Here is a 12,724-nt window from a genome sequence, read left to right as displayed (position 1 = left end):
GGCCCTCGTGACCCCGACGGGCTGCTCCGGGACCTCGCCCCTCCCGCGGCTGTGCGCCCTGCCTGACCCGGATCGGCCCGCCTGGCCTCAGAGCACCGCGACCCGACGCCCGGCCCGCCGCCTCGCTCTCCCTAGCAGGTCCGGAGAGAGCAACCCCGGGCCCGGCACTCCCCCAGAAAGCAGTCGGTGAGTTCGGGGAGACGGGGGACTGGCGGGGCCCCGCTGGCGCCCAGGACGGCGGCCCCAGGTTCGGGGCGGGTCCACGGTGCTGGGTGCCACTCGCCCGGTGTGAAAACGCTCCCAGCGGCCCCCAGGCCTCGGTCCCAGTTTATGAGGAGGACCTGCCGAGCCCACCGAATCCCAAAGCAGGCTTCACCCGGAGAGCCTCATCAGACTGTCTGGACCCTAGGAGAGCCCATTTTGGGCAAACAGTGGTTTTAATCAAAACCCCTGTTGCGGATCTACTTGCAGATGGGGCTGAGGCTGCCCGCCCGGAGGAGACTCACTCTGGCAGGTCGCCCAGGGGCCCGAGGCTGTTTGGGCAGAGACTTCTTCTGCCCGGAGATGCCAGTCTCACTGGAAAGAGCCTGGGTGGTGTCGTGGCATGGGAGGAGGCGTCCTGGACTTCGGGGCCTCTGAAAGGCCCGGTTTTATTGGAATTATGTTTTGTATGCAGACGGACCACCAGACTGGCCCACCACCTTGTTATAGGGATGGGGAAAGGGTCCGTAGGTGAAGGGAGTCACATAGTGGGCACTGGCCCCAGGTCCCTGCCTGAGCCAGACCTCCTTACAAATCCGCTCGGTTTCTCAGGCTCAGACACCTGTGTCCTACTCACCTTAACCAAATGTTGAAAACCCCATTTTGTTTTCTGTTGGGTTGGGGCCTTTACATTTTTATGTGTGCTTTTTTTAAATCTTAGTTACATATGTTTTTCTGAGAGGTTGGAATGATGAAGAGGGGAGGTGAGGCCCCCAGCAACCTACCAGGTGCAAAGGCAGCACTGCCCAGGTCCATGAGGCCCAGGGAGAGGGCCAGGGCTTGCAGACCACGGCAGCAAAGCAGTGATGTTGGCACCTGGGCTCAGCTCGCTCACCTCTGTCATCTGACGTCCAGCCCTCACTGGACTGTTGGCCACTTCACTGACCTTACACACAGCTTTCCTGGGCAAGAGCCCCGTCCCTGAATTTCCAGGGCCTCACGCCTTAGATCCAAGCACCTATCCCAGGTCCCTGTGCGCCTCCACATCCAAAATCTGGGCACAGTGGTAGGTGCCCCACAGGATTCACTGAAGACAATTCCAGGCACACAGAGGAGGAGTCAGTGGGTCTTATCGATTAAGGCATTAGTGACTGAAAAATTAAAGCCAGCTGAGTGGGAGGCGTGGATGATGGTGAAGAGGTTCCAGAGCCCTGTAGGCCACTCGGAAGGGTGACTTTGGTGCCCTCGGATGACAGCATGGTGACTGCTCACGCGTGCCCCAGCTCACGCCATTGGGTCAGCCTTCGGGGGCTGACTGTCTTGTTCTTTTCAGAAGCAACCTCTGGGGGAAGAGCCCCCTCCCCTCTACCCACCCTATTACCTCTCCCTTTAATCGTGACATCCTGGCATCACCCAGGGCTGGAGAGGGCCAGAGAGGTCATGGTACAGATGGAAAAACGGAGACCCCGAGAGGAGGGGGCCTTTGTCCTAGGTCGCGGGGCTGGTTGGCGCTTGAACTGGGATGGGCGCCCAGCTCCTGACGCTCAGCCCCGTCCTCTTCCTGCAGCATCACCTTGGGCCCCGTCCTTGCTCTGGAGACTAGAGCCCAGGCTTGAGCTGCAAGTGCAGCGCTATGTCCACGTAGAAACAAGGTTTCCAGCAGCTTCCCAGGGAGCTGGGAAGGCGGAGAGAGCCAGCAGGCAAGCAGGCAGGAGGCAAGCTACAGGGCGCCTGCCGAGGGGCGTTGCTGCTGGGAGTGGTTTCAGAGCACCTGGGGTGGGGGGGGGGGATGTGGCTTCTGGGCGGAAATGTGCTCATGTTGCAGCTGACGAAGGTTGAGGGTTTGGGTGCTATCGATGGGCAGCAGACCCTGCCCGCAGAAGTGACCACATAGGCCAGCTCTGAGGGCAGCGTTTGGGAAGCAGCCACAAAGGGTTATCGTGGAGGCCCCATAGCTGGCACCTGGGCCTTCCCTCGGGAATGTGCCCCACCTTTATCAGCAAGAGCCGCCCACCTGATTCTGAGTCAGAGAGCATTCCTGCCATTGTTAGTTGGGCACTTAAGAGGAACTTGGACTTGCTGAAAGTTTATCTGCTCAGGCAGTGACTACCATTGTAACTGCCATTGTTCCCAGGCTCAGGGGCCTCCGGCCCAAGTTTTCTGTAGGAGGAACCCCTGCCCAGATCTCCCTTTTAATGTGACCAAAATATGAACTCAAATCTTTAACAGATAAAGATGACTCACCATTGAAGTGCAGTGGTCCGGGTTCAGAATATCCACTTTGTAAAACCAGTTCCACTGTCTCTTTCCAACTCGTTAACCTCCGTATCACGCTCTCTTTCTTCCATTATAACTTTTAAATGATTAGGGAGAGTTAACAATCTCAAAGATTAAAAATGTGATTAAATCTGAGGCGCAAATTGAAAGTGTTTTGCTCAGGAAGCTCATGACGAGGCGTTATCGACACCGAAGTGGAACCAGGAGCAGATAGAGCCTGGTGGGGTCTGCCCTCCCCAGCATGCACGCCTGGGAGGTTCCGCCAGGCCAGGGCAGGTCAGAACCTCACACCCTCCATGGGTCCAGCATGTCCTCTGCTCCCATGTTCCCCCTTGACTGTGGTGGTTGGAGGGGTACCCGGTGGAGTTCAGGGTCTTGACAAGCACGCGAAGTGGGCAGTGATGGGAGAGATGGCTGTGGCTGAAAGGCTGCCCCCTCCATGAATCCACGTGGCTCCCCCAGCACGGCCATACCTGGCGGAGAGGTGACCCAAGTGCCCCCGTGAGTGTACCAGCCCGACGCAAGCCAGAAGGGGTGCTAGTAATACACTCCCCAGTTGCCAGACTTTTGGTTTATGCATTTTGAATGCTAAAATCAAACATATTCTCCCTTAGATTTAAGATTATTTTCTAAAGATAGTTTTTAAAAAGCTTTACACCTGGCATTATTTAAGAGAACCCTATTTAGGGGGGCTTCCCTGGGGGCGCAGTGGTTAAAAATCTGCCTGCCAATGCAGGGGACACGGGTTTGGTCCCTGGTCCAGGAAGATCCCACGTGCCGTGGAGCAACTAAGCCCCTGCACCACAGCTACTGAGCCCACTTGCTGCCACTAGAGAAAGCCCTCGTGCAGCAGTGAAGACCCAACACAGCCAAAATTAAAAATAAAAAAGAGAGAGAACCCTATTTTTAAACACTATGAAAAGAAAGCAAACTATTTCATTAATACTTTTACGTGAAATATGTGTTAAAAAAAAAAAAAAGCTTTAAACCACCCCCCCCACCCACCATCACCACCACCACCAATAACTGAAAAAAAATTAATAAAAATAATTAAAAGCTTTAAGCTTCTGCACATTATTAATTAACTAAATGGGAAGATTTGGTCACAATAGATAAAGACCCTTGTCGTGGACCACAGGCTCTCAACCCCTGGCTGTCCTCGGAACACGCTTCCCTCAGAAGCATCGCCTCCCTGCTGCACAGCACAGTGTCCTACCTGCGGGGAGAGTCCGAAATTTGGAATCACCCTCCCTCCCCTCCTCTCCCTGCACCTCCTGCTCACCCAGAAATTGGGCTGGAGCTAAAAATAGGCACCAGAGTAAAATTTTTCAGATAATGCCTAATTCAAGAAGTACCAACAGTCTGCTCTTGGTTTAGCCATGTGGGATGCTTGTTTTTCAAAATCTGTATTACATCATTCCTGGCCATTAAACAGAGCATCATGAACAAGGATCACTTTCCTCAACAACTCAGAGTCATCACTGGAACCTCTAAGATGGTGCTACGCCATGATGCCGTGGTCCCCTTTGAGCGTGGGGGCCTGTCTGCCTCCCTTTGCACGCTGGCCTCCCCTGTTCACATCTCAGCAGGTTTCTGCACTGCCTCACTCCAGGCAGCGGGCAGCCAGCCTGAGCCTCTTCCCCTCCCCACCCCTCTCCAGAGGTGCCCAGACCCTCCCTGGTCAAGTAGGTGCCCGTCCCCAGGCTTCGGTCGCCTTTGCTATCTGAGCTGGGAAACCAAGTACCATCCTTATTAGAAAGAAGCATCAAACAGAAGAAACAGCCTTGAGGGAGGCCGGGGGATGGGGGGTGGGGGTGGCGCAAGGTCCTCTGGGTATGAAGCCTCCTGGCAGCGGTTCTAACTCCTGGTGACCTTCCCATCCATTCCTTATCAGTCACTGACATGCTTTAAGACGGTTAAGCTTGCATGACAAGAAAAATATACACGTTTCCTTTTGTCTTGCTTTTCTCCCTTATACTTCACAATCTAAGTTTCTTGAAATAAGGCCTGGAATTGTGACTTTTCCTTTCATAGAGGAGAGAGAATGATAGCTACTCAGCTGACAGTCACGGCCTTCATCTGCTCTGGAAATAGAATTTCAGTGAATGTGCTTCTTATGATAGAATTTTTTTCTATCATAAGTGGTAAAAAAAAAAATGAATAAACCCCAGTCATCCATCGAATGACTTTTTGTTCTAATTCTTCTAAAAAAAAAAACAAAAAACAGAAGCTGTGTGCTCTAGGAGAGCATCAAGAGTTAGTTTTGGTTTAATGTTTTCACATTGAAAATCTAAATTCAACTATAATGAAACTAGTTTGATTCTCGTACATCAGGGCATCCTGTTAACACATCATTCACAGTCAGCACGGGGCTTAAGGACGGAAACATTGAGGGGTCAGTGCAAAAAATTTAAGATATTTTTCATCGATCTTAAGGCACAAGGCAGGAAACAGTCATGGGATCTCTGTAGACATTTTCATTTTAACTGGTATCTGAGTGTCACTCAGAAAATGTCACTTTCCATAATTAACCTCTTGTACAGCAAAGTAGTTTTCTAACAGAGCAAGTTTTGTTCACATTTGTGCAGAGAACACTTTCAGGTGGTCAGCGTCGGTGAAAGGGAGATGCGCCCCAGAATTCAGAAGCAAAATTGGGTCTTCCAGTTGGTATTAAGGCTTCCCAGTGACAGCAGACAGATTGGATCCCTTCTCTCATATCCATGAAAAGTGGATTTCGGTCCTCAATGAAAACTCGCTGAAGTCACACAGAGGTTCTCAAACTATCAGTTGCCCACCCGGAACCTGTCACCCAAATAAAATCTTCTCCCAGAGCAGAGCTGGATTGGGTGTAGCAGCCGCAGCCTCTGGCCAAGGGGGCCCTGCGTGGCCTGCCGCAGACCAAAGAGGCGGGAGCGCAGAAAAGCACCCCCATGTGCCAGGGAGGAGTCGAGTCAGCGCGATAGTGATACCACCAGCCATTAAGAGGTAGGAAGACATGCACAAGGGGTGGGCGTGATGGGGGAGGGAGAGACAGGTAGAGGAGTGATCAGAGGATCTTGTTAGGATGCAGATTCTGAATCAGGAGGGCTGGGGCACGGCCTGGCAGTCTGCATGTCTCACAGGCTCCGGGAGATGCTGCTAGCCTACGGAGCACACTTTGCGTAGCAGGCAAGGTGGTAAAGCTCTCCTCCTGGTTTTTGACATTTGGATTTTCCTTCCTTTTCCTCTTGACATTGATTGGGATCTTCAGTGTCTGTGAAAAGGGCATAACGTCATCTGAAGTCTGACTCCTGGGGTGTGGGGATTCTACACATGGGTTCATTTATTTAGACTGTACACATTTCCAGACAAGCATTTGTTTTAAAACCATCTAACCCAGGTTCCAACTGCTGGGAAATCGGCGCTTTCTGTGTTGCCTCTTCTTTGTGAATCAACCGGCATCGATGTGCAGGCTTCCTGGGCTGACCACGGTGGTCCCGTGTTATTCCAGGTGTGACCCTGATGAGAAGCAGAGATGGGGAAAAAGCTGGATCTTTCCAAGCTCACGGATGAAGAGGCCAAGCACGTCTGGGAAGTGGTTCAACGGGACTTTGACCTTCGAAGGAAAGAAGAGGAAAGACTAGAGTAAGTGTATGTGGCTGGGCCTCTGCGGCACGGCCCTGGCATCCTCTGGAGGGGCCGTCACCTTGGGGCCCCCTGGGTGGACAGACGGCAGAAGCTCGGGTGCAGGACACTGGACAGAAGTGGGGCGCTGGGAAACACTCTGCTTCCTGGCCGCAGTTTCCTCTTAATTAAAACAAGGAAATCTGACTTTCCTCCTGATAGTCAGGTGTTCCCTGAAGTAGTTTTATTTCAGTTTGATCCAGCCCCAGGGTGACAGTCTCTCCTGATGCTTAGGCCATGGCATTGCATGAATAAAAGAGCTAAAGGTGATGAGTAGAGACAGTCTTGATGCTGACCTGAAACACCCTGAAGCTGGGATCCAGGGCCTTTAGGACAAAGAGTGACTTCCGCCTCTTCCCAGCAGTGTTGGGGGCACCCCATCCTCACTGTGGAGGCCCCAGCGCCATTTTGCACGTCTCTCCCTGTGAGCTGAGCTAAAACCCACCTGGTGGTACTTACTCTTCCTCTCCCTTGCCTATTCCTCCACCAAACCTCCAAGGCTTAGCTGTCCCCTGGGTCCCCTTGTTGTCTCCATGACTTCCGTGGGTTGGGGGGCTTACTTCAAAGGAGACATTGTGTAAAGACTCAACGAGGGGGAGGGAAGTAGCCCAGGGAATGCCTGAAAGGCTGCTGGTGGCAGAGCACAGAGGGGAGGTCAGAGCCGTGGTGGGGAGCAGGCCATCGTGGGGCTGAGGACCCAGGCTGGACTTGGCCTTTCTCTGCGTGGCTGCAGGCCTTCGGGCAGGGGAGTAACAAGACCCGGCTTCTGCTCTGCAGGCAGTGGGCTACTGAGAAGCGGTCCGATGAGCTCTAAAAGAGGAACCAGCAAGTTTTCCCACTGGTTGGGCGTGGGGTCTGGAGTATGGGAGGTGTCAAGGTCAAGGGTGACTCCAGAGTCATGGCCTGAGTAACTGGGGGGATGGATGTGTCACCACCTCACCTGGGGATGGCGAGGGTGGAGCAGGTGTGGAGGAAACCAGGACATGGGGCAGACCTGTTGACACTGGGTAATGAAGTGGGCAGGGAGGCCCTGGCGCTGGAGCCCAGCAGAGACCGGATTGAGGGCGTGTCCACCTACAGATGCTGAGGCTGCTGTAACCACTCCAAACCTTGTGGCTTAAAGCACACAGCTCTCCCCGGGTTCTGGAGTTCCGAAGTCATGGTGTGGGCGGGGCTGCCTTCCTTTTGGAGGCTCCCTTGCTTTTTCCAGCGTCTTGAGGCACCCGAGTTCCTTGGCTCCTGCCCTTTGTCCTTCCTCTTCGAGGCCGTCAGCCTGACATCTTCCAGTCTCTCTGTGACCTCTGCTTCTGTCGCCACGTCTCCTCTCTCTGACTCCCCTGCCCTCCTTTTACCCTTAGAAGGGTCTCATGATCCCGCTGGGCCCACCCAGATGATCCGATCACCTCCCCATCTCACGACCCTTAACCGAATCACACCCGCAGAGTCACTCTTGCCCTGTAAGGTGACATAGTCCCAGGTTCTAAGAACCAGGACACGGTACTCAGCTGTCCCCCGTATTTAAAGCCATGGGCCTGGAAGAGACCACTGCAGAGGGAGGACAGACAGAGAAAGATGGGTCCCAGAGGAGACAGAAGGAGCAGCTCGGGACGGGGCGGGGGGGGTGGGGGCTGCCTCTGGGTCACGACGCGACTCGGAGCAGAGCCCACACAAAGCAGCAAACCGCCGAGGTAAGCAGGTTCGGTGGAGCCCAGCGCCTCCCGTGATGGGGGGGGGGGGGGGTCCGGATCAGCGCGGCCAGGCTTCCTGATGCCTCTCTGTGTGGCCCCCCACCCTCCGCTCTGCCTTGGGCTGAAGGTCCCCCCCGGGTTTTCATTACAGAAACCACTTTCACCCCACTGGTGTCTGGGGCCCTGACTCAGCCGCCCGAGACCCCAGGCCTGGGGCCCAGAGCCGGCCTTGGTCGTCGTCCACGTGCTGATCGGGGGGCTGCCACCCTCCCTGCCCCTCGTCCCCTCCCTCGGCCTCAGCCGTGACCTGGAGGCTGCGACCAGGCCCCAGGGCCGCGGGCTCTCAGCGACAGAGCCCGCCTGGCCTTTCCTCTCTGGGGATCACAGCCCCTCCAGGCAGCCCAGCTGTTGTCACTTTTGTTTTCAAGGGCATCTTAAACGTTCCGATTCCATACATATATAGAAACATGCAAATCAGTCGGGGGAGGAGAACCAGCTCTCCAGGGAGACCCTTGAGGGGGTCAGCCCCTCCCTCCATCCAGGCTGAGCCCAGGTGGTTTTGCAGAAATTCCTATCTTTCTTGCCTACAGGGGACGCCCTCCTAACACCCATCCTCTGTATTTTCCATGATCTTGTAGTCATTTCACGTTGCAGAGGGGAGACACCCCCAGGTAACCTCAAATTACTGCTGAGAAAGGAAGCCTCCTAAGGATCTGGAGGGTGACGCCCCCTCTCCTGGGGGGCCTGTGGGTCAGGCCAGGCCCCCGGCCAGTCGCTTATGGTCAGGGTGACATCCTTGTTCAGAAGTCCCAGAGGCCTTCTACGCAGGATCGGACACTCTGCCCGGTCTTCCTGGCCGGCCGTGTGCGATTAGGTGGTGAGCTTGTTAAATACAAAAGCACGGGACATGGTCCCTGGAAGTGCACGCGTGCGGAGAGGTGGTGGTTACAAGAATCCATGTCAGAGTCACGGCAAGGATGCTGCAGCCCCAGTAGCCTTCCCGTGATTGGTTCTTCCTGTGTGTGCACACCGGGCCCTAGTAATACACTTGGGAAGAGTCATGCAAACAGCGGGGGCTTAGTGAAGGGTGTTTGTGCTTTTTATTTTTTGATATTCTTGTCCCTCTCTCACTGTGTTATTGGTTATCCTACGCAACAAGAGGCGAAGCCACATCTGCCCGTGATAAGCCTTTCCACCAGTGTCCCTGTGACCCCGGGAGCAGGGCCCAGGCACATGGTTCTGAGGCACCCTGAGGCCAAAACACAGGTTCAAGTTCTGCTCAGGCAGGTGCTGAGATTTAGGAAGGGTGAGGTCGAAATCAGTTCAGAATAAAGACGTTTGGGTTCTGGACACTGAGATTGGTTCTGCAGAGCATGTTGGCTAAAATACCAGCAGTCTATTATGAAACTGAAGACAGTTTAAAAATAATAAACCTCCTTCTTCCCAATCTCCCCTCAACGTTAATCTGTGCCTTTCACCAGCTTCAATGTTAATCGTCCAATTCCTGCGGCCGCAATATCCTGTTCTCCCTCGCACGTCTGGGTTTCTCCACAACTCCTTGGGATCCTCATATACGCTCCCAGTTCCTGATTCTTGAATCTGTGAACCCCCCGACAATGGGCTGAATGGAGAAACTGGCCATCAGGTGACCACTGAGTGGGTGACCATAACAAACTGAGCAGCTCAGAGGTTGTTCAGATGAGTTTTCTAATTTTTTTTAATTTCAATTGAAATCTAGTTGATTTACAATATTGTATTAGTTTCAGATGTACAGCAATCAGATGAGTTTTTGATGTCTTTGACACACTCCAAAAGAGATGCCAAATGGATGGCCCGCCTCAAAACACCTACTGAGGCCGTTGATAGACAAAGTTAATAGGGAAAAAAACCGTGAAGCCAAGAAACAAACACATTCATTACTTGGAAAGAACTTTCTGGTCCTGAATACACATCAGGTGGACACTGATGTGTGCGTGCTCAAAGTCACACATCAGTGTGTGGCTCAAGGTCAGTTCCCCAGAAGCACATTTACCAGGAGATGATTTGCTAAACAGCCAATTCACCAAATATACCAATTAGGAAACAATCAAACAAAAAAAAATATGTTTCCTTTAGTATTTTACAAAGTTAGCAGAAATGTGTGTTAGATGGATTGCTGCTCAGTTTTTCTCCCCAGGTGGGAGCATCACCCTGTAAAGGATGCTGGGGCAGGGCCTGGGCGAATGTTCGGCACCTTCTCCCTCATGGTAGGACCAGCACCTCTTCAGCTTCTTCTGTCAAAGTGTGTGACCAGTGAGCTGGCCCAGATCCCTGACACTAATGTCCACATGCCCAGTAGACCATCTCCATGACATGAAAGCCCCTGACCCCTTGGCCAGGCCTGACCTCCTCCTATGTGCAGAGGATTCTTGCAGCCCCGTGGGGAAGACAGAGGCTGTCCCGGTGGTGAAGGGCAAAGACTGGAGCATCTTGGTGCATCTTCCCCATGAGCCTCCTAACGGGACATTTCGAATAAAACACATTTGTTCCAGGACCAGGGCTACAGGCAGAGAACGTGGACAGCTTCCCTCTGAACTGACCGGGAGGATGTTTCTGGGGGTCTCGCTCCTGAGTGGCAGGTGCCTAGTGGAGCTTCCAAATGGCTTTTCTCGCAGGCGATTTTGGGAATTCGAGGAGAAGGAAGGGGAGCAGGGATGGCATCTGGCCTTTGATTTAGCCCCAGGCACATATATCTCTCCCTGCAGTTGACATGTTCACGACCAGGAACTCCGGAGTGGGGTGTTTACTGTACAGGGTGTGATGTTATTCCTGGCTTCCCATCAGAACACAGTGCTACACTCCGGAGAATTCAAAGCCCAAAGATGCACTAAAATTGTAGGTGATTCCTCAAGCCTTCACTCCCCTCCAGATCCTGGGCCTCACCAGCCACTCTTGCAGCGAGCTCACCCGATTCCTCATGGAAAGCTCAAGGCTACCAGGCGTAACCTCCCCCAAGCCTCCCCCCATTCATACACGTGTTTATGCGCACCCTGTGTATCCTCTCCTGGCCCTCGCCTGTGCTCTGGTCCTTTCCTCTCTGCACTCAGCTCCCGGAGCATGGAGCTGCCTTGGTTACTTCCTCTCTATCCTCTGGCTCCTACTTGGAATGTCAATAGGATCAATCGCCATATTGAAACGAAAAAACAAAAGCAAGAACAAACAAACAGAAAAAACACAGAAAGCCCTTCCTTTGTCCCTAACATGCTGCTAAGTGCTGGCGTGTCTTGCTCGCTTTATTTGAAAAGATAATCCAAGGGCTGCACATCCTTACCTCTGCCTTGTGTTCCACTGGTCGGTCCTGGCAGCTCCCCCTTTCACAGGTGAAGAAATGAGTGAAACAACATGAAAGTCCTAAACTGCAACCAAGTGTGTGTAACAATATCTAGTACAATGGCAACATTTCATATCTGTAAGAAAGGGAAGGATTAGTTAAAGCTAAGTGTTGGAATAGTTGACCATGAGGGCAGGGCAGGGGGGTGGAGTTTGACCTCAGTTAGATCTATAATTCACATATTAAAAATGTAAACCATGAAACCATGAAAATTACTGGAAGAGAATACAGGTAAATATGTACATAATGTTGGGGTGGAAAAGCCTACATAGGACAACACAGGTAGAAATCACAAAATACTGATAAGTATTGACTAAATATGTACATCTGAATTTTTTAAAGAAATGTTTAATTTTTAAAACATCAGAAGAAACAGTTTTAACAGAAATAGCAATGATTCATGTCTTTGAGCTATACAGAGTGTCTTAAAATCAGAGAGATAAAGAAGTTTTCCAAATTGGAAAAACACAAAATCCCCTTGTTTGCATGGGAAAGGGATAAATGGGAATGCATGGGTGACTCATGTCGCTGGGTGAGGACCCACGTTTACCCAAATAGAACACCCTGTTTTCAAGGGCACAGCCCACAAGTCAAATATCAGGGCTGCACACCTTCCCAGAAAGGCAAACAGGTGGTGATGTGGATTTGTAATCTTTGCAAACTGACCTGAATGCTGGCAATTACCCATGAAAGATCTCCTGGCGTGAGACATGGCTTGCAGACCATGACTTGCTTTAAAAATAAATAAATACTAATAAGAAATTTGAAGTCACCCTTTGCTGGGCCCCTTGGCACCACAGACAGGCAACTCCAGGGCTGAAACAGGAAGTCAGCTGCCAGAGCAGCCTGGAGATTAACTTTGTTCTGAGATTACTTACGAGATTCCTGCAAGGCTTCCTCTCAGTGGCCTGTCATTCACACATCACCGGGTATTTCCTCTTTATCCTTGTTATCATCATTTGCTCATTCTCTTCAGAAGACCTCAAAGAACTTTAGCAAATTCCTATTTCCCTCATTATGATTCCTGATACTTACTCATATAACCAGGACCTTAGATCGTGTAATTGCTCTTCAATTCTTATCACATTATGTTTGTCATCTTTCAGCAATTCTGACAGTTACGTTTTGTTTGGTTGACATACTTTTGATACTTTTGTCTCTCAATTCTGTGACTCATTGATTCTTTCTCACTCATTCTTAAGGGTACTTGAGATTCAGTTTTCAGTCCTCTGGAGCACATCTTCAGGTTGTTTTCTTACGAATGGCATGTGGTGGGGATTTTATATTTGGGAATCTCTTGGCTGGGAGTAAGAGCTCTGCTCACACACTTTCCCCTCAGCACCCTGGTAGAATAAAGAGCCCCCAAAGATACCCCAAGGTCCTAATCCCCCAAATCCGTGAGTATGTTGGGCTACAGGGCAAAGGGGAATAAAGATTGCAGATGCAATTAAGGCTGCTAATCAGGGCCTGGACACAAGGAAATGTCCTGGCTTATCCGGGTGGGCCAGTGTGATCACAGGGGGCC

The 12,724-nt window shown here is 51.8% G+C and overlaps 1 protein-coding gene across 1 annotated transcript in view; it reads left to right on the top strand.

Moving 5' to 3' along the window:
* The first annotated feature begins 57 nt into the window (after positions 1–57).
* MLPH (melanophilin) overlaps positions 58–12,724 on the top strand; it is a 43,863-nt gene continuing 31,196 nt past the window's right edge. The window contains exons 1-2 of the mRNA XM_057746909.1: positions 58–186; positions 5,969–6,102. Coding sequence (XP_057602892.1) covers positions 5,993–6,102 — 110 coding nt within the window. The 5' untranslated portion in view covers positions 58–186; positions 5,969–5,992. The remainder of the gene's footprint in view (positions 187–5,968; positions 6,103–12,724) is intronic.

Source organism: Hippopotamus amphibius, chromosome 8 (assembly GCF_030028045.1).
Source record: "Hippopotamus amphibius kiboko isolate mHipAmp2 chromosome 8, mHipAmp2.hap2, whole genome shotgun sequence".
NCBI lineage: Eukaryota > Metazoa > Chordata > Mammalia > Artiodactyla > Hippopotamidae > Hippopotamus > Hippopotamus amphibius.
Note: the sequence above shows the minus strand (reverse complement) of the source record. Positions and strands in the feature narration are given on the sequence as shown.